Here is a 20,650-nt window from a genome sequence, read left to right as displayed (position 1 = left end):
TCTTTCCTCTCCCCAGTTGACTTCATCGGAGGATTTGATTCCTACGGCTACCAGGCCCCACAGAAGACGTCACACTTACAGCTACAGCCTTTGTACACGTGAGTCTCACCTGCCTGCCCACGGGGATGCGAGCGGGAGCGGTGAGCCGGGGCCGCTGTTCCGTGAGGGGCGGGATGGCTCCGGGGACCGTCCAGGGTCATCACCGTGCCGCTACGGGAGCAGACTGAGTCCTGGCCACAGCACAGCGGCTGGTAGGCAGGTGGGCGCGCGATGGCTCGGAGCCTGGTTCCTAGCAGGACACGAACCGCCAGCACAATTGGCACCAAATGGCCCCCTTAGCAGAGAGTCCTGCACGGACCTTGGTGACCCAGCTGCCCTATTGTCCCTACAGGGGCTCTCTGCACATCTGGGTGGGGCAATGTGGGGAACAGCATGCCCTGCCCTGGCCGCTCCGGAAACCGGGGCCTGGTCACTAAGGCGAAAGGGGGCGTGGCCGGGGGGAGGTCGTCCCCCCCGGTCAGCTCCCTTCAGCATGCCCGACTAAGTGCCAGTGTGTCTCATGGCTCCCTGCTGGGCTCACTGACAGCGGGGCGAGCTGCCCCGGGCCCCTTGGGATGGAGGTGAACGCAGTGGCTCCAGAAGCAAGGCACCAGAAGGGACATAGGCCACAGCCTAGCCTGAACCCGCACAGCCACATGCCACTGCAGAACTGAAGGGCTGGGGGAGAATGTGTGGGACGTGCAGCCAAGCTGCCGGGGGATTGGCAGGGGAGGATAGAGTCGTGGGGGGGGGGGTGAGTTCCCCCTGTGAGATGGCGAATTGGGGGTCAGGGCTTCCCTTCAACAAGAGCTGATGCAGAGGGGAGGGGAGCCTGAAGTGGATGGGGGTCTTCCAGCTTAGCGGTGAGCTAAGTCGGATGGGGGGTATCTGACTCAGAAGCCCGGAGTTGTGCTGTGGGAAGAGATATATGGAGACCCTCACTCCTATGAGTGAGAGAAGGCTGAGTGCTATGCTGACTCACAGCCCCCCTGCTCGTCCTGTCTTGAGCCCCCATGCAGCTGTGCCAGCACAGCTCAATCCTGACCCACAGCCTGCTGTCCTGAGCCCCCACACAGCACTCCACTTACAACACAGGCAGTTTTAACCTGCCACCTCCCCAACTGCTCTAATCCTGGGTTGTTTCTATTGATCGAACACTGACAACAGTACCAGAGTTCGATCAATAGAAACACGATCAGACTCATCACATTCATTTTCACTTGCGATCCAATTCGATTCTGCACTGAGAACCCTAGAGGTGAAAGGATGGTGCAGAAAACCCCACTGCACCCGCTCTTTCCTCTCTATGGCTTTCCACTCTTCCATTCTGCAGCCACTAGGCCTTCTAAACACTGAATATTTTCCAGTGGGAGCAACATCTCTTCAGATAAGTGCAATTGACTTTCCCCTCTGCCCATTTAAGTTTAACTAGATAATGCCAAAATGAGATAATAATTCAAAATCTAAAGGGATTAGTCTCATTCGGGCTTTGCTGGCTGCCAAAAATTAATTGTGTTTTAAGTCTTGTATGTAAATTCAAGGGCATGCAGTGCAATTATATATGCAGAGAGGAGACGGCCATGAGACAAATGCATCCAGAGTGCTGCTGTACCCTTCCTCAGCGCTCTGTCAGAGACGTGCATTTTCACATGCAGAATTTACTTCCTCCTTTCCTCTGACCCCATCTCTTGGCTAGAAAGAAAGTGCCCCAGAGATCCCCTCACCACAGCAGATGAATAGGGGGATGGCTATTGCAAAGGGGGCTGCAGCATAAATGGGGGAGAGGAAGGAATGGGTGATGGGGTGTGAAATCAGTGGAGCTATGCCAGGGATCAATTGGCTCCTGGCTCCCAGGAGTGAGATGGCAGAGATTGGGGAAGTGTTTTCCAACATAAATCCCACATGAAGGCTTCTACCAGGCTTCTGCGACATCTCTGCTTTGCTTCCTAATGCTAACTTTATTTTAGACTATAAGCGCTTTGGGGCAGGGACTGTTATTTATTTCATGGCTGTACAGTGCCTAGCACAACGGGACCCAGCCAGGGTGACCTGTAGGCATGGCTGCAGCAAAAATGTTAAATCATGTTAAATAACTTGGAAACCTGAAAACTACTGATCATCTGTCTTGTAAATCCCTATGTGATGCAGCTACTGGAAGGGGCTGTGGCAGGGGAAGCCCTAATCAGCTCTTGCCACTCCTGCCTCAACCAGGGGAAATGGGTTGGGGCTGGCCCACTATCTAGGACTGGCTTGGAAACTGGCCACACCTGCCAACCTCGTTAACAGGGGCTAAAAGCTTCCGAGGGAGGAAGCCTGCAGTGGGGGCAGGCTCAGAAGGAGCCAGCAGCCAGCAACCCTGTTGCCAGTGAGGCCTGTGCTAGGCCAAACGTGTACATAATCTGTAAATAATTGGAGCTTGGTGGTGGGGATTGGACACAGGAATAAAGAGCAGCGGTGTGGCACCAGCTTGAAGTGGTCCTGACTCATTGGGGAGCGGGGCCTGGAGGCTGAACCCAGCGGGGTGCAGTGAGCGCCACATTACAGGGACCAAGAACCACAATGTGGTAAAGTACATCCGCTGTAAAGCAGTTGTCCCAGTGTGATGCTAGGGAGTGCTGTGCTGCCCTGCCTGTGGAGATGAGAGACCCAACGGGATATCAGATGTTCTCTTCTCAAGAGAAAATGTAATTCTTGGCACTTGGCCATGGTTTTGCTGGCTAAGCAACCCCACCAGCACGGCTATTGTCATTAAGTGAAAAGAGAATGAATCACTGGGGTTACTGACCCAGCTCAGTGTGGTGTTCCACAGCGGTAGCCGAGATCTGATGGCAGAGGGGGCCTATGAACTATTATCAGAGGTGAAAGTAAGTCAGTACGGTACGGTAGCCATACCGGCAAGAGCCAGTAGGCCATGCCGGACCGGATCAGTTTCCCCAGGCTGGCACTTTAAAGAGCCCGGGGCTCCCCGCAGCAGCTGGAGACCTGGGCTCTTTAAAGCGCTGCCCGAGCCCTGCTGCCGGAGCCCCGGGGTAGCGGCAGCAGGGCTCCAGTGGTGATTTAAAGGGCCCGGAGCGCCGCTGCAGTAGCGACGGCTGGAGCCCGGGGCCCTTTAAATCACCCCTGAGCCCCGAGGCCACCAGCCGCCTCTGCAGCTGGTAGCTCTGGGGGCGATTTAAAGGCCCCGGGGCTCCCAGCTGCAGCCAGAGCCCTGGGCCTTTAAATCTTGATTTAAAGGGCCCGGGTACTTAAAGGCCACGCCTCTTCCGGTAGAGGCCACGCCCCCGCTCAGGACTCCGGAGTACCGGTAAGTCCTTTAAGTTACTTTCACCCCGACTATTGTGGCAGTGCTGAGAACAGATTCGGTGCCGGCTTTGGGGCAATTAGTCAAACAGGCATCCGCCAACTTTGGAGTCGAGTGTGTGTTTCTTGGAGTTTGTAATGAGGACTGAATTTCTTTACAAGCAACCAAAACAGCTGCCTGGCTCAGAATGGCAGCAGTAGAGCATTATAGTAGGGCTAACTGGGGATCAGGACCCCATTATGCTGGGCACTGAACACACCCCCAAAATGCACAGAGCACCCTGGAATTCTGCTTCCTTTATCCTTCAGTGAGCTCTTGGGCTGGTCAGTAGCCAGTATGTGAGCAATGTCCCACCTGTATTTTACATAGTGTGTTGTGGTGTTATTGGGCAAATCCTTGTGTGACGACCCAAAGCACTGAATTCAATGTGATTTGGCACCAGTGTGAAGTGGCCGGAACAGGCCTGGATCCCCTGTGTTCCACAGTCAACAGAACGGTGTTTTACAACAGGATGTAGTGAATTGAATTTGGCGGGATTCACCTGCAGCTGTCTAATGACCTTCCTGTCTTGTGCCAGCCCCCGGGAAGAACAGCAGGGAGGAGCAGGGAGCACACAATGTCCAAACAACTCTCTCGACATGGAGTGATCCTAACGCATTCTTGCAAAGATGAACCAAAAGGCTGGCTGGGAGTTTTAAAGATGTTTATGTTTATCTCAGATTAAAGCCCGAGAGAGCTTTCTCCTTCCACGTTAGGCTTTATTGCCATCAAACAGTGAGTGGGGGGATCTTGACAGTTCATCTGAGTGGCTAAAAGTCAGAATCCAGCATCCCCTTTCGGTTGTTTTGAAGGCCGACTCATTTATGCTACGCTTGGTCAATGCTGGATCGATTGCTTCAGGCTGGGACTCATTGATGACCCCAACCAAAAAGCAGCCTGCTATAAGGTTCCCCGAAATACCAGATCAGCAGCATCCTGCAGTAATTGCCCAAAGCTGGCCGTATCAGTGCTATAAGCTACAATGTTTGGGAACACTACCAGCGATTTCTGCAGAGGTGTTTCATAGGAGTTATTGAAGCCACAAGAGATACAGGGTACTCCAAAGCTGATAGCACTTAGATGCTGTGGTGATAGGTGCTACAGAAAAACCTCAGCTAGATAGAAAGGCCTTAGTTATGTTTTGCTATGGCTTCGTTTCTGTACAATGTGTAAGCCAGGTGCTGGGAGCTGGTCAGCTTTCACAAGCTCAGTAGGCCTAGAGAAGCAGTGGCTGTGTGTGATCCTGCTTCAGCTCTGTGCGGACTCGCTTAAGTCTCTTCCTCCTTTTCATTAAGGTTAGAAATCGCATGAGCACCACGTCCTGACCGGTTATGTGGCTGTGTTGTGTCCACTACAGAAAAATGAGCTCCACACACTTGATTTCTTTAAATTTCCATCAGCCCCAAGCTGCAGGGCCCTTGGTTAATTTCAGACACATCTCCCCCAGTAAATACAAAGCTTTGGCTCCTCAGTTCTCATCCGTTTTTTTGGACACAATGAAATCAAATTGCGCGTTGTTGTGAATGGCGCTGACCATTACTGTTGACACACGAGCTGCTCAGAGTGTGGGAAAGCTGATGGAAGTTAAATGGAGAATTAGATCCACTGCGCAGTCTATGACTCGCCTCCCCTCGTCTGCACTGAATTGCTTGGGAAGAGTGTCAAGCACAAGGTGTTTTCCAATCCCGCTGGTGGCTTGGTGCACTCCAAGTCACAATGGCACGGTGGGGCATCCCCACCGGACAGCGAACGCCTGCGGGGGTTTAGGCTAAGGACTCGCTGCTCATCTGGTGGTTCCAGGATTCCTCTGCTTTTCCTGTCTCAGTGATGTATCTGAGCACCTCTCGTGCACTAATGGCTTTAGCTTCCTGATGCCCCCAGGAGATGGGGAAACACACGGTCCAGGTGTCCCTGAGCCTCTGACTGCCAGAAGCTGGGACTGGATGACAGGGGATAGATCTCTCAATAATCTCCCTGTTGTGTTCATTTTCTCTGAAGCATCTGGCACAGGCCACTGCTGGAAGACAGGATACCATTGGTCTGACCCAGAATGGCCATTCTTATGTTCTTATTATGTCCATTGTATGGATGGAGAATGGAGGCACCAGAGACAGGATTCATCCATGGGCTGGCATCTGTGTCTGTCCTTTTCAGAGGTGGCTGAGGGCCCTAGCCCTGGGTCTGGCAGCACTGAGGTCCCTGTGGCCCTTTGCAGGGCTGCTCCTGCTACCTCCCTCTTCCAGGCCACTGCTCCCTGCTTCTGTTCTGCCCAGAGCTCTCCCTGCACCCAGGGCTGCAGCGCTGTTGGGGCTATCATAGAATCATAGAATATCAGGGTTGGAAGTGACCTCAGGAGATATCTAGTCCAACCCCCTGCTCAAAGCTATGTCTGAGCAAGGGTGGGATCTCAGGCCTGCCCTATAGCCCTTGACATCAGCCTCGATACACAAAGAGGGTGAATCAGGCCTGCGGAGATTCAGTGACTTGCCCCCAGTCACGCAGGAACCCTGTGGCAGAGCAGGGAACTGACCCACTCCACCGCCTTACCCACAAGGCCAGCCTGCCTTTCTTGTCTGTCCAGAACGGTTGTTTATCACATACAGCAGTGACCGGCCCTGGTTTTAAGACACATGCGTCATCGGCGCTAACAATCGCTCAGATTTCTAGCCCCTCTCACCCAGGAGTTGGGATTCTGCCCCCCAAATAAACAAACAAGCCCCAATGTCATGAAAGGTTTTTCCAAAATGCACCTCAAAGAAATACAGCCTCTTGCGATTCACCCTGGGAGCAGATTTAGTCCTCACGCATTAATGGGTCCATGTTGCACAAAACCAAAAGCTTGCAATTCTGCAAGCAAAATGCCAGGCCATAATAACCGAATCCCCAGGCAGCTGGCTTACTAGGGTTGCCACTCTTTAGTACCTGCCCTTAGAGACCGACACGCCCTTACCAGCTTACTTCTTTTTTCAGAACCAGGCCCGTTTCAAAGCGTCAAGCAAACGAATGTGAGTGAGCTACAAACCCGCTTGATTGGTGCTGAGTGGGCTGGCTGGGAAGGCCGAGCTTTTAAAAACAGGCAACATTCTGAATTCATCTGTTCTGTGTTCCATGGTTTTTCTGAGTGTGGTTTCTCCACTCTTACCATGTAGGGTCCCGCTTAAACGCCAGCCAAGACTTTGTAGGGATGGAACGGGCTGCTGGTGACACGGCGAGTGGGAGAGTGGTAGCCAATGCCAAACACACCAGTGTTGGCCAGGGATTGTCAACCTCCTCCACTTCTCTGTGAACTGCCCCAGAGCTCTTTAACCCAGAGCCACCCAGCAGCTGTCCTGAGGTTTCCTCGGGCCGATAAACACTCAGGGATGTATCGAGAATTCAGCTCCTCTCTGGACAGTGGGGCTAAATCGGCCTTGGTGGGAGCTCGCCCTAGGATTCTAGAGGGAGCAGGCAGTCTACACCTGAGGGTTAGGCCAGTGAGTCACCCTCTGTTGACGCTTCGGACATTGGGCAAGTTGCTTTTTCAAACTAAGTATTTTTTTGTTAGTTTCATAACTCGGGAGCCGACCGTGTCCATGCCCAGTCAGGGCAGACGCAGCTTTGCCACCAGCCCTGTATTAATAACAGTCATTATTGCAGGGTTGCGGGATTTGACAGCAGTGTCCTTGCTGGACATACCTCATCTGGAACCAGCGTCCCTCCCAGCCCCCCAGCTGTGTCTCCGCCTGCCTGCTGACTTACTGCGTTATGCCTCACTTCAGTCCAATACCAGAGAGCCAGTGGAATCCTGGTGCCATTGTCCCGTTCTTTCTGAAGTGGTCAGGACCCCATTTCTAAACATGGCTGCCTGGCCTGCCCCTGTAACCACAAAGCCCCAGATGTGTGTGCGAAAGCCTGTGAGAGCGCACACGTGTGTGAGAGAGCTGAAGTGTCCCTAGTGTTTTAGCACAGACTGGACTTGGTGTTAGTGATTCTAAAGAGGATTCTTCCTTGAGGCTGCTGGACACAGGCAGACCCTGTGGTTCTCTCGGGCTCCCAGTCTTTTCTGCCTAGTGTCACCACACAGGGTCTCCCCTGACCTGGACTCTGTCCACACTCATGGAAGAGGTGGCTGGGTGCACTACGGAGGCAATCGATGTGTATTCAATTTAAACACCCACCTTTGCAAAGGAGGCTGTGTCTACACGACAAACCGCAGAGCAGCAACCATGCCGCTGCCCAGTAGACACGTCCCACAGCGATGAAAGGGGGTTTCCATCGCTGCAGTAAATCCACCCATCCGGAAGGCGTACAGAAGAATTCTTCCGTCAACCTTGCGGCATCTCCAGTGGGGGTTACGTCGACCTAGCTACGTCACACAGGGCGTGACACTTTTCACAGCCCTGAGCGATGTACCTTCCTAGACCGACTTACGTCAAAGCTGTGAAGAGAGCTGAGGGAGGCCCAGATTTCTGGGCTGACTCCCCGTGCACCAGGCTGTCCAGCCAGCCAGCATCAGACTCAGGGTCCATTCGTCTGCCACTTCCAATTCTCTCTGCCTCGGCTGGTTTGCTGGCACCGTCCCAGGGCAGGACGCTGCAGAGAGCGGCTTGCATAGGCTGTCAAGAGACTTTTGCAGTCAGTGAGGCCATGGACCGGTGCATTCTGGGATATTGTTAGTGAATCAGGAAGGGAGGGAAGAACAGGAGCAGGGCAGGGATACTTTGTAGAGCCCCAGTTCCCAAACACAGCCTCCTCTGCCACTCCAGCTCTAGGCTTCCCCCACAGCTCTGCCAATGCACTGACCTGCAGAATCTCCCGGCTATTCCTGCCCTGGGCCTCTGTTGAGTACAGGCCACCCACCCTGATGAAGGCAGTGATTGCTTTATGATGTTGATAACCATTCACCCGAGTCCAGATTGAGAACCCCAAACTCATTCCATTGATGACCTACAACTTAAGTACGACCTACTACCTACGAATAGCCTAAGCCCCTCAGATACTATGGAGAGGAGGGCAGTATAAGAACCTGAATACATGTCATTGGGAAGCTTACTGGTCCCAGTTAGACACATTGTCTTTTTAAAGCCATCACACCTGGCCTGAGGCAGAATCTCAGAGCAGCCAGGACATACTGTGACATTCCCTCCAGATGCATCATCAAACAACTGCCTGACCATGCCCATGTCCCCGGCCATGGTCTATGACCTGCTCGCCTGCGGAGCAGCTGGGCTTTGCATGCCCACAGCCGCCTCGTGTTCTGAACACCCAGCACATTAATTCCCTGAGACATAATTACTCCTTGTATTATTTACAGCGAGGCATGTCGGACTTCCATCATCTCGACAGCAATGTTGGTTCGAGCTCATTTCATCCAAATAGACCTGCTCTGGATGGTCGGGCTGAGAGACATTTCTCACCCTCTTTCCTGGGAAGGCTCACCCCCAGCGAGCCACTCACCCACTGCTGCAGCCTGGGGGAGCTGGCCTCTGACAGCTCCTCCGGAGCCCAGCCAGACATGATCCCCCTTTTGCGCTCAGGACTGTGTGGGGAGAAGCTCTTTGAGAAGCACCAATAGAGCTGAATCAGACTGCCTCTGCCTCAAGGCTGCCACGGCAACTTGACTCTTCCCTCACCCCCTGCACCCAGGCCAGCCCTGCCGAAGGGCACCAGTCCGGGCAGCCCCCCCTTCTAAACTCATGAAGGCTCCCAGCATGTCTGCGAAAAAGGTCAGTCACCGTAGCCCTCTGTTATGGGGAGGCAGCGTGACCTAGTGGGTTGAACACTGGCTTGGTATTCAAGAAACCTGGGTTTTATTCCTGTCGCTGCCACTGGCTTGCTAGGTGAGCTTGCGCAAGTCACGGCCCCACTCTGTGCCTCAGTTTCCCCATCTGTAAAACGGGGATAGTGATTCTGACAACCTTTGTAAAGAGCTTTGAGATCTAGTGCAAAGCACTATTGAAGAGTGAGGGATTATTATTTTACAGGTGGGGAAGCGATCAGAGAGGGCAAATGACTTGCCTGAGATCACATATAGTCAGTGGCACACAGCTGGCAATAGAAACTGGTGTCCTGAGGCTGAGTACCAGCCGAGCACTTCGTTAGCAAACTTGATTGATCAGAGCAGCCTGTGAACAATGCCATGCCGAGAAAATCCATGGAGTTTACAAGGCATCCACTACATGATATGAATTTGCATTAAACCATCTCCCTGCTATGGCCTGAAACAATCTGTGACACAGTGAGGGCTCTGCAGGGGCCCTTCCGTCAGCTCTGATTAGAAACACAGAGCCAATTTCTGCTCTCAGCGACACCGCTGGGAATGCAGAGCAGCTCCACTGCAATGCATGGAGTTCCGCCGGATTTCGACTGCTGTCTTGCCGGGCAGAAGCTGGGCCAGACACTTTAAAAAATAAAAATCAACCCCAGAAGAACTGGCTGGAGTAGGTTTAACCCTTCAACTGCTGGTGTTTTCCAGACTCTGTTCCTGTGCACTTCTAGCCCCAGACATGCCCAGGACCGTCATATACACCAGCCTACACCTTCTGTGTGTGATTGTGGACTGCTGTCTCCAAAGGGCACTGCAGATGAAGATCTGTGAGGCTCCTGAAATGTACCATGTCCATCAGCACCAAGCCATTCCCGGGAGTGTAGGAAGGCACATGCTGGATCAGACCTGTATCCCTCCCAACAGTAAGGAGCTATGGGGTGATTTTCCCCTGGGAGAGTTTCTTCCTGACCTTAAGAGCCAGCGAATGAAGCAGGAGAGTCTTTCCAAAACCTGCTCGTTACTAACGCTGGACATTTGCATTCTGTCCAGAGTACCCCGCAATGAGCTGATATAATTTGCCACGGTCCTCCTTTTCCAAGTGCCCACCACGGGTCACAGGCCCCGGTCATCAGATGTTCAGCTGCATGTGTGTTCTCCCTGTGTGTTGTCCCAGCTCTGTGCAGACAGCTGGCACAGTAGATCTCTAGGGAACCGCCCAATGACCACAAGATCCATTAAGGTGCGAAGGTGCCCGGCCAGGTTTACTGTCAGCAAAGCACGGTCCTAGCTCCCTGGATCAATGTCTACAGTTACACTAGCACATGGATATCCATGACAATGGACGCAGCTCAGTCAGTGGCGGGACTTTCCACTGCCCCCTTGGCTGGACAAAGACACTCCCTCTGAGATACATCTTTATACACGAATTCAAACAAGTGACGTATCACCCTCAACATATCAGGGTGCCTCCCTCTGATGTATTAGGGCACCACCCATTGCCTTGTACCTGTAGGTTCGATCAAAACATCTTTATTCATCATGCTGTCATCCTGACCTTATCCTTAAGCTGGGTCAGCAAGTTCCTGTTATCTTTGGGGAATGTATTTATCGGGGTGTTCTGGTACCACCCTTTTGGAATGTGCTTGCATGAGTGTTTTGTGCCTAACTCCTCTTAGGAATATGTGTTTTTACAGTATCAGCCCTATGTGGAACCAAATTCTGTGAGCAGGGCCTGCCTCTTGCTCACAACTTAACTTTGCTTTATATAAGCAAAGTTTTGATTACTTTAGCTCAGGCCTCTGATACAAGGGCTTATGTCTCAGGCTCTCTTCCTACTCCAGCCCTTACAGTAGATCCTGCCCTCAGTTCCCAGGCAGGATTCCCATGGGTGTAGATGGACATTACACTCACAGAGTTATTGCAGACTGTGGGCCATAGCGCCACAGGCCATCCTGCGAGCTGAAGAACTATCATGCCCCTTGTTTTCCAGAGGGGAAACTGAGACAAGAGAAGGGCTGTGACTTGCCCAATGAGTCAAGGATGGAGCCAGGTCTGAAACCCAGGAGTCTTGACTTCCCATCCTCTACTGTAACCACTGAACTCCCTCCCAGGTACAGGGCTTGCTGCAGCGGCACTAGAGGGTACTAGCAACAGATATATAGCTGTGTGTAAACTGATAGATGCTGTAAATGTGCAACCTACGTATACAGGAGAGAATAGACTAAAGAGCGCTGGTGCCTTCTCAGTTTAGTCTGAGTGGCTCTGGATTTGCATTAACGATGTGCAGGTAGGTGGTGAGGACTGTAATGGAGAGGAAACTTACGCTATAATAAAATTGTCAGTTCCCATTTATAATCTGGTTAGCAGACAGTGCAGTGTAACCAGAATTTCCATAAATCTGAGCGCCCTGTGTGGGGAGCAGTTTAATTCTGCCTTTGGTCTCTGGGAAGGGCCTTTGCTGAGACGGATCGCACGAGGCAGAGCGCTGGAGGGTTCATCTTTCACTGCATGCCAGCCGATGTCCTTGTCCGTCCTCACTGCACCCAGCATCAAAGCAAGAGAGCAGACATGGAGGGTTTCAAGTGGCACCTTCAAAGCATGAGCTCAAAGCACAGAGCTGCAGTTCTAGGAGGCAGTGATCAGCACACAAACACCTTTTGCTTCTGGGTTGGTCTCTGAACTACCACTGAGTGGAATCTGGCCTGGGTGATCTTAGCTCCTGGGCTAGTGCAAGCTGCCAGTCCTGCCCTACCTGGATCAATAGCAGGGACTGGACTTGTGACCTCTAGATCTAAAGGCTGAAGCTCTTATTGCTGGAGCTAAAGGATAGCAGTGTTACCTGGAAGCAGCAACAGACTCATAAACCACTTATATGGCCTAGCCATTAGAGGGTAACAAAGACCTGTATGTCTCACGTGGCGTTGTGCAAGGAAATCATAGACTCACAGAAAAGTGGGGCTGGAAGGGACCTCGAGAGGTCACCAAGTCCAGCCACCTGCGCTGAGGCAGGGCCAAGTAAACCTAGATCCTCCCTGACACAGGTTTGTCCAACTTGTTCTTAAAAACCTCCCATGACGGGGATTCCACAACCTCTCTTAGGCAGCCTGTTCCAGAGTTTACCTGTCCTTACAGCTAAAACGGTTTCCCTACGAGCTAACCTAAATCTCCCTGGATGCAGATTAAAGCCCATTACTTCTTGCTCTACCTTCAGTGGACTTGGAGAACAACTGATCCCCATCCTCTTTGTAGCAGCCTTTAACCTATTTGAAGACCTATCAGGTCCCCCTTCAGTCTTCTTTTCTCCACACTAAACATGCCCAATTTTTTTAACCCTCCCTCACAGGTCAGGCTTTCTAAACCTTTTATCAGTTTTGTTGCTGTCCTCTGGACTCTCTCCAGTTTGTCCACATCTTTCCTAATGCACAGCGCCCCGGTAGCTGGGGAAAGGCCAGTCACAGAGGAGGCGGTGCGGCTGTCCAGAGGAGCTGAGGCAGGGGGTGTGGCTCTTGCCAGGAGGTAGCCTGTTCTCCTGGGTCTCTGCAGCACCCCAAACCCCTGCACAAGATGAGGAACAGTGTGGGGATCGCATAGGGCAGCACAAAGCAATGGCCGCTCCACAGGAGTGGCTCTGAGGGGAGCTGCAGAGAAGCAGCCTCTCTCTGCGGTGAGGAGGTTCTCTCCTTTTCCACCCAGAGGCGACTTTCCTTCCTGTTGTGACTTTCCCACTGGACCCCTCTCACGGGGACACAGGCTTCTTCCCCCTACTACAGAACTGATGCTCACATGAGCAGGGCTCTTAGCCCAAGGCCCCAGGGCCAGGAGGTTCTGATCAGCCTCAGGGGGCTTCTGAGAACAGGAGGAGATGGGTCCAAGCAGTGACCCAAGCTGAGATCACAGCTGTCACATCCAGTCCAATATCCCCCTTCTTGCTGTGCAGATCAGGCCAGCAGTCCAGGTTCTCTGGCATCCTGCCTCTACCTATGGTCAAACCCTGATGCTTCAAAGGGAGCTGACACCCTCTTGGCTCTATTCCCCAGCCCCCATAAATGCACCTAGCCAGTTCTGCAATGCTGCACCTGGAGGGCTGGTGGGGAATCCTTCCCGACTCCTCCAGGGGGTACGCTGATGCCCAGAAGCTTGAAGTTTGAGAACCCCAAATACTGGAGTCAGCATGTGCATTCTGGAGCAGTTTCTGTTCCTAGCGGGAATGCTGTCCCCACTCATCCACCTATGAGTCTTCGGTGAGCTTGCCAAAGGTTTGATTTCACCTCCTTGCTGGATTGTTACGTGTAGTGTAGAATACTCAAAACAGAGACAGCTGTACTGGGCAAGCGGGTTGGTACACAGCTATAGGGTCTTGCAAAACATATGCCCTGGAGAGGGGCTGGGGGCTTGTGGCCCTGCTATGTGAAGTGCTCTATCCTGATCACCTCGAAACCCTGCGGCAGCTGCTACAGTCTGGCTCTCTGACGTGCTTCCAGCAGCATAGAGGGAAGGGCGGGGGCTGGGTTTTGAAGCTCCTGTCTTTTTAATGAGAGTATCTCAGCTGCCTGGGCAGATGCAACACAAGAAAGTTATGAGCCTCACTTAATTCACTTTCCGCCAAGCAGGTCTGGTAAATGGAGTCCCCGTGGATTACTAAGGCAAAATGAATCTGGGGAGAGCCTGCAGGCAAACAGAAGCTACCTTAATAGCCTGTGAAATTAAAGCTCCTTATGTAGTTACCAATTAGCCGTAATTGGATTAAAGGCAGGAGTGTGGGAGCACTTCCACATGGAGCCTTAGAGAAGTACAGAAAATGCATTTGCCCTGTTGCCTCTTCCTGTCTTTCTTTCTCCCCCACTCTGCACAGCCGCTCCATCCACAGGCCATTCCCTGTGGCAGCTCACGCCAGGGCACTCTCCTGACCTGACCGGAGATGAGCCACCGTGCCTACCCGGAGCAGCAAGCCTGCAGGCTGCCATGCAATCCCTGCTCTCCAGGGGCCTGTGCTGGGCACCCCTGCTGGTCCTGTCCCTCCCGGGAACGCAGCAGCCGCCCCCCTGCACATGTTCCTGAGCTCCAGCAGGCAGCGGGGCGTGAGCCAGGAGCGCAGGGTCTCCTGGGGATGCTGCACAAGCACTCGATGTGCTTCCCCACTGGGCATTCAGACCCTGCTACACACAGGAGCACCCCAGCTAAGCTGCACCCCCATGCCAACGGGCACAGAACTCATGAGGGCCTGATTTTCAAAGAGCTTCACACACTGAACTCATTGACACTGAACTCATTGACCCGCTCTACAAGTCAAGCCCTGCCCCGTAGGCAGAACAGGAGGGCGCTGTGCTGGTGAAGAGGAGGGGCTGGTACCACTGAGCAGGGGGCGAGGTATTGCCTCCAACGCAGTGTGGTGGCCCCCGCGCTGAGGGGACATCTGCACAGCACCAGCAGGGCACAGGCTGGCCAGGCTGAGCTAGCCTGAATGCAGCCTGCATGGGGAACACTAGCACTGAAGGCAGTGCAGCATTGGTAGCACAAGCCCAGCACAGAGCCTGGTACATATTCACCTTGCTAGCCCGAAGCTGCCCTGATCTCACTGCTCTTGGGTACGTCTACATGGCAATAAGAGACCCATGGAACAGCTGCGGCTGGCCTGGGTCAGCTGACTCGAGGTTCAGGCGCAAGGCTATATAACTGCAATGCCTGGGGGAGGTGGGGGAGGCCAGGCGGCAGCTTGAGCCTGAATGTCTACACGAGCTTGAGTCAATTGACCTGGGCTCTGAGCCTCGGGCCGCAGATCTTTGACTGCAGTGTGGACATACCCAGTGTGACCCATACCAATCAAGCTCAAATGGGCTAGGCCATGCACAGCTTTTGCTGTATAGACGTACCCTGAGACATGGACACACACTGTGACTGAGAGACAGGCTGACATATGCCGAGATTCAGACACACGCACACAGTGACACAGATACACCACACAGAAATGCACACACAGTAACACAGATATACCACACACACACACACACACACACACACACACACACAGAGAGAGTGATTCAGATACATCCCACAGAAACACACACACACGACCCTCTATACTGACGTTTCTGATTGGTTAGTTCACTCGTTAATATCATATGAGAACGACTGGAGGAAAGAATTCAGTGGTGTGCATTTGGTGTACGTCTGTGTGTTCAGGACTGAGAGTGTGTGAGTGTGAGCCTGACTGTGTATCTGTAGGTCTGGTGTGTGCCTCACTGTCCTGTGTGAGGGGCGTAGAGCTGATTTATATTAATGTGCATCTGGGGCTATGGGGCAGGGGGTTGTGTTTGTCTCTCTCTCTCTCTCTCTCTGTGTGATTACATCTAATGGGTGTGTTGTTTGTATTGGGCCTATGCTTCTGGGGGGAGGGTGCCTGTGTGTGTGTGTGTGTATTGTGTGCCAGTGTCACTCCCTGTGATGTGCATCTGTATGTGTGTTGTATGTATGTATGTAACTAAGAGGAAGTTGCAGGTGTGTCCCTGGATGTGTGAGTGCATCTGTTTCTCCATGACTCCTTGTGATGGGCATTTGGGTGTATTGTGGGTATGTGTCGGGTGAGGGTGCATGTGCATCTCAGGGTGTGTGTGTGTGTGTGTGTCTTTGTCTGCATGTGTCACATAGCGGAAGATATTCTCTAGCTCTCACATACACACAGAGAGTCACACATCCATTTCCCTGTTGCTGCAGGCAATATCAGGATAGCAGCTGTGATTTATGGTGGAGTTGTGCTGTATGAAGTCACAAAACAACATTTTGTGGTCAGATCTGGAGGCCCTTACAGAGTGAAAGTGAGACAATGAGCTGACCCTTCGATCCATTCCTTAAAACGCCTGCAGTTCCTGTTTCCAGACAGGTGAAACAGTAATCAAAAAAGGAGCAAAGAAAGTCATTCAGCAGCTGGAGCATTTTAAATAAGGTGGAAAACAAAGACAAACCCGCTGGCTCTAGCCAGCTCAGCTTTGATGAACTTCTGTCTCCGCTAGGAAGCTGCCTCCCCATGATTCCCCCACACTGCACATCACCTTTCGTAAGGAGAATCGTTTCTACTTAGGCTTGGTCTACACTCCAGAGTTAGGGCGACGGAAGTCGCCTTGTGTCAACCTATTCACGCACGTGTCTATGTTCAACTTTGTCTCTGGCTGATGTAAATGCCCCATTCTAGCAGCACAGTAGAACCACCCCTCAATGGCACGTTTGACCTGCTGCGTTGGCTCAGTGCAAGTATAGACACTGCATGACCTGTGTCAATCCTAACAGTCCTCCAGCAGCTGTCCCACAATGCCCCATTCCCCACCCTGGCCACAGTTTTAAATTCCTCTGCCCAGGGGTCACAGAGACAAGAAGAGGCTGAGCAGGGCCAGCTATGAACCAGCCATAGAAACATGGACCCCTACGAGCAGATTGCTTGGGGGATGCAGGAGAAGGCGTACGGCAGGGACCAGCAGCAGGGCCACATGAAATCAAAGGAGCTGCGGGCAGGCCTACCCCAAAGCCAAGAAGGCCGACAACTGATCTGATGCTGAGCCACAGACCTGGTGCTTATACAATGGACCGCAGGCCATACTTGGCAGAGACCCCACCAGCACCAGCAGACCACTGCAGATACCTTGGAGGAGCCTGAGACAGAGGCCCCTGCAGCGAACAGTGAGGAGCAAGGGTGGGGAGATGTGGTGGGAAACGCCAGCCATGCCGCGAGCCAGGACCTGTTTGAGACTCTGCCACAGTCCAGCCAGTCTGACCAGGCAAACGCAGATGAGCCTGCTGAAGGGGAAGGGGCCTCAGGTAAGTGTGTGCCTGCATTTTTCCTTAAAATCTTTAAACGTAAAGATGGCAGCCGCCGGGACCAGTGTTTTACCCATATGAGAAGGGCTGGAGCTGTTAGCATCTGCTTTTCACTCCCCTCTTGGCATAGGCAGAGCCGGGAGGCAGGCAGAGCAGTTTGTTTATGCCCATGGGCATGGCCCTTTGATCCTCCTAAGAGATCTTGATGAAGCTTCCTTGGAGGCACTCTGCAATCCTCTCTCAAATGTTTCTAGGGATGGCTGCCTTGTTTCTTCCTCTGAGGTAGGACACTTCCTTGTACCACTCTGCGATAAGTTTGGCTGGCATCATTGCAATAAACAGGCTAGTGGCATATGGGCCCAGGCGGTTTTGGGACACCAGCAGCAGCTGTGGTCTCTATGCCTTTGTGACCCTCAGGAGTAAGACATCAGCTAAAATCACCACCGTCTGTGGCAAACAGTGCCAGTATTCAGTGCCATTGCCCCATGCTCATCCCCATGGAATGGGGACTGAAATTTTGTAGCTTCATGCAAAAGAAAATCCTTTCCCTCTTCCCCCATCATCTCTGGTGGGCTGTACTCACCATGGCTGGGGCTGGACTGCAGTGCTGTGCCAAAGTGCTCCAAAGCTGTAGTGTCAATAAGCATTTCTTGTTCAAAGTGTTTATGGGAATAAGGGAAGGGAGTTTTGAAACTTATCTTTCCCTTTCCCTTGTGTGTGTAAATTCATCTGTCAATTTTAATCAGCAGCTGCTTCTGATGCCCCCTCCATACCCACAGAACTCTTGATTCTGATGAGGAGGAGAGAGAAGAGGATTCGGGAAGACATGTTCTGTGAGATCCTGCAAGCCAGTGCTACATCACACTGTGAGGTTGGAGGGCCAATATGACTAACAGCCTGGTGAAAGGCAGAAAGGACAGGAAAAAGGCCTGGGACTCCCCACAGGAAAAGGAGAACGAGATGCACCAGGACATAATGGGTCTTCTCAGGCAGCAAACCCAAATGCTGCAGACCCTGATTGACCTACAGGTCCAAAAATTCTGGACTTCCCACCCTTTGCAGTCCTGGGAGAACTCCATGGTCACACACTGCTCCTTACACTCCCCAAAGATGGCATGGTTGGGCACATCCTTACTCCTACCACTCGATGCTGGAAGACAGCAAGGAAAACCAGAGCGTCACAAACAGTGACTTACAAGAACCACAGCTGGTGAAATGTTTAGCCACAATGGCCTACATTTGTTACTCAGATGGACATGAATGCAGCCTTTCTAGTTTTAAATTTTCACCCCATTAAGCTTGTTAAAAATGTATATAACATTGCCTCTGGGTTTTTTGTGCACATTGATTTTCTACGCTGTTTTTCCCCACTCAATAAAGTTCTATTTTTGGAGAATCAAATTATCTTCATTAGTTCATAACAAATATTGCCAAATACATAATGATAGTCAAAGCAAATGGCACTTGTAAATCCACACCAAGCACCACAGAATTCATAGCTTTGGGAGAACACCTAGTCATATTTATAAATGTACAGCAAGCCCTACACAATTCTTAGCAGTACCCAGAGCTCCCAGAGAAACTCCAGCAGAGAATGTGCCTGTGGCTGACCATTAAAGTAGTGTTTCCTCACCTGGATAGCTCCACACTGAGCTCTTCTAATGGCCCTTGTGTCTGGCTGTTCAAAGTCAGAGACGTCTCCTCCACCTCAACCTTGGTGGTAGTTTTTCCCCATTTGCCTCACAGATATTATTCAGGACACAACAGGCATGGGATGTTTTTCTCATGGAGATCCAAACAAGTGAGTGAACACTGCCAGCATCCCATCAATCTACCAAGAGCACATTCAACTGTCATTCTGCATCTGCTGAGCCAGTAGTTGAATATTTCCTTGGTGCTGTCAAGGTGGCCAGTGTATGGCTCCAGAATCACTATTGGCATATCAGTATCACCAATGGTAATCTTCTGGTCAGGAAAGAATGTCCCTTCTTGCAGCTTTCTGAACAGTCCTGTGTTCTTAAAGATGTGAGTGTCATGCACCTTCCATCACCAGCCACGCTGATGTCAGTGAAGCATCACCAGTGATCCACCAACACTTGCATAACCAGAGAAAAATAGCTCTTTCTGTTGATATACTCTGTGGCAAGGTGGGCTGGTGCCAAAATAGAGATATGCATGCCATCAATCACCCTAGCACAATTCGGGTGCAAATCCATCCACTATGTCCTGCACACTGCAGAGAGTTACAGTCTTGCATAGTAGAAGATGATTAATGGCCCTATACATTTGCATGTCAACAGTCTCCACAGTGGATTTTCCAACTTCAAAATGATTTCTTGCTGACCAGTAGCAATCCAGCATTGCAAGCTTCCAGAGTGGAATTGCCACTTGCTTCTCCACTTCCAATGCTGTTCTCATTCCAGTGACCATGCACTTGGAGACCTGGAGTGAGCTTGGCACACAGGTCCAGGAATGTGGCCTTTTGCATCTGAAAGTTCTGCAGCCACTGCTTGTCATCCCAAACTTGCATTATGATGTGATCCCACCATATGTGCTCATTTTTCGGGCCCAGAAGCAACACTCCACCATCTGCAACTGCTCCGTGAACACTATCAAAAATCTTGAATTGGTTTTCGCTGTGTCCCTCCGCAAATTGTCCATGAAAACATCCTCATGTCCCTGGATGTTGTGGTACTTCCTGCAGATCTGCAAATGCAGGAGAATCATGCATCCTGTATTTGCAATGTTCATGAGAATAGTGCAGAGCTGTGTTGGCTCCATGCTTCTATCAGAAATGGTGGATACTAAAAATGCCTTGCAAATTTGTGGGATTTTTAAAAAAAAATATCAAAATTTTGGATTATGGGTGGCATTATGGGATGGAGAAAATTGCATGCTGGAAATTTGACCCCTCTCTCTTGATCCCTGGGTAAGTCATTACTATCCTACAACACATTTTGCAAAAAATTTTCCAGAAGGCATTGCACCAGAAAGTGGCATGTGGCACTCTGGGATACGTACTTGTGGTGCACCACACTTTGCATCAACACAAGCACTCCTGATGAATACATGCAGTTTGCACATGCCCGAGCAATATACTAACCTCAGCAGCTGAACACAGACCACAGTTGTTAGTGTAGACATGGCCTTAGACCAGGGGTAAGCAACCTATGGCACGCGTGCCAAAGGCGGATTGTAAGCTGATTTTCAGTGGCACTCACGCTGCCCGGGTCCTGGCCACCGGTCCAGGGGGTTCTGCTGCCGGCCTGAGGTCCCAGCCACTGGCCCGGGTCTCTACAGCCACCCCCAGCTGTGGCCCACTGGCCCCAGCCTGGGGCAGTTAGGGGTGCAGACAGGGGCAACAGGGGGCACACCTCAGCACCCCCACCTTAAAAATTGTTCCAGCGCCACTGTGCTGGGTTATTTTTAAGTCTTGATTTGCTGCTTACATCACTATCATGATACATGGAACAGCGCACTGCATTTGACATTGAGATTAAAATGTACATAAAGAGTTGGAATCACAATTTTCTGACAGATTTCAAGATTTCCAGTGATTTGGCCCAACTTTTCTAATTAAACCCGAAAAGTTCAACGAAAGCAACTTGGATTTGTCTGTATTTCGGTGGATGGGTGTTGAAGATTTTGAAATGCTGCTCATTCAGTTTAAAAGCTCAGAATTGTGGGCATCAAAGTTTGGAGATCTGTGGAGAGCACTT

General features: G+C 51.6%; 1 protein-coding gene across 1 annotated transcript in view; it reads left to right on the top strand.

Moving 5' to 3' along the window:
• The window catches only part of NKAIN1 (sodium/potassium transporting ATPase interacting 1), a 226,527-nt gene that overhangs the window by 193,839 nt on the left and 12,038 nt on the right, over positions 1 to 20,650 (top strand). The window contains exon 6 of the mRNA XM_038378022.2: positions 17 to 98. Coding sequence (XP_038233950.1) covers positions 17 to 98 — 82 coding nt within the window. The remainder of the gene's footprint in view (positions 1 to 16; positions 99 to 20,650) is intronic.

Source organism: Dermochelys coriacea, chromosome 19, assembly GCF_009764565.3.
Source record: "Dermochelys coriacea isolate rDerCor1 chromosome 19, rDerCor1.pri.v4, whole genome shotgun sequence".
In the NCBI taxonomy this organism is placed as follows: domain Eukaryota; kingdom Metazoa; phylum Chordata; order Testudines; family Dermochelyidae; genus Dermochelys; species Dermochelys coriacea.
The sequence above is the reverse complement of the archived record's forward strand: the minus strand, read 5'-3'. Positions and strand labels throughout refer to the sequence as shown.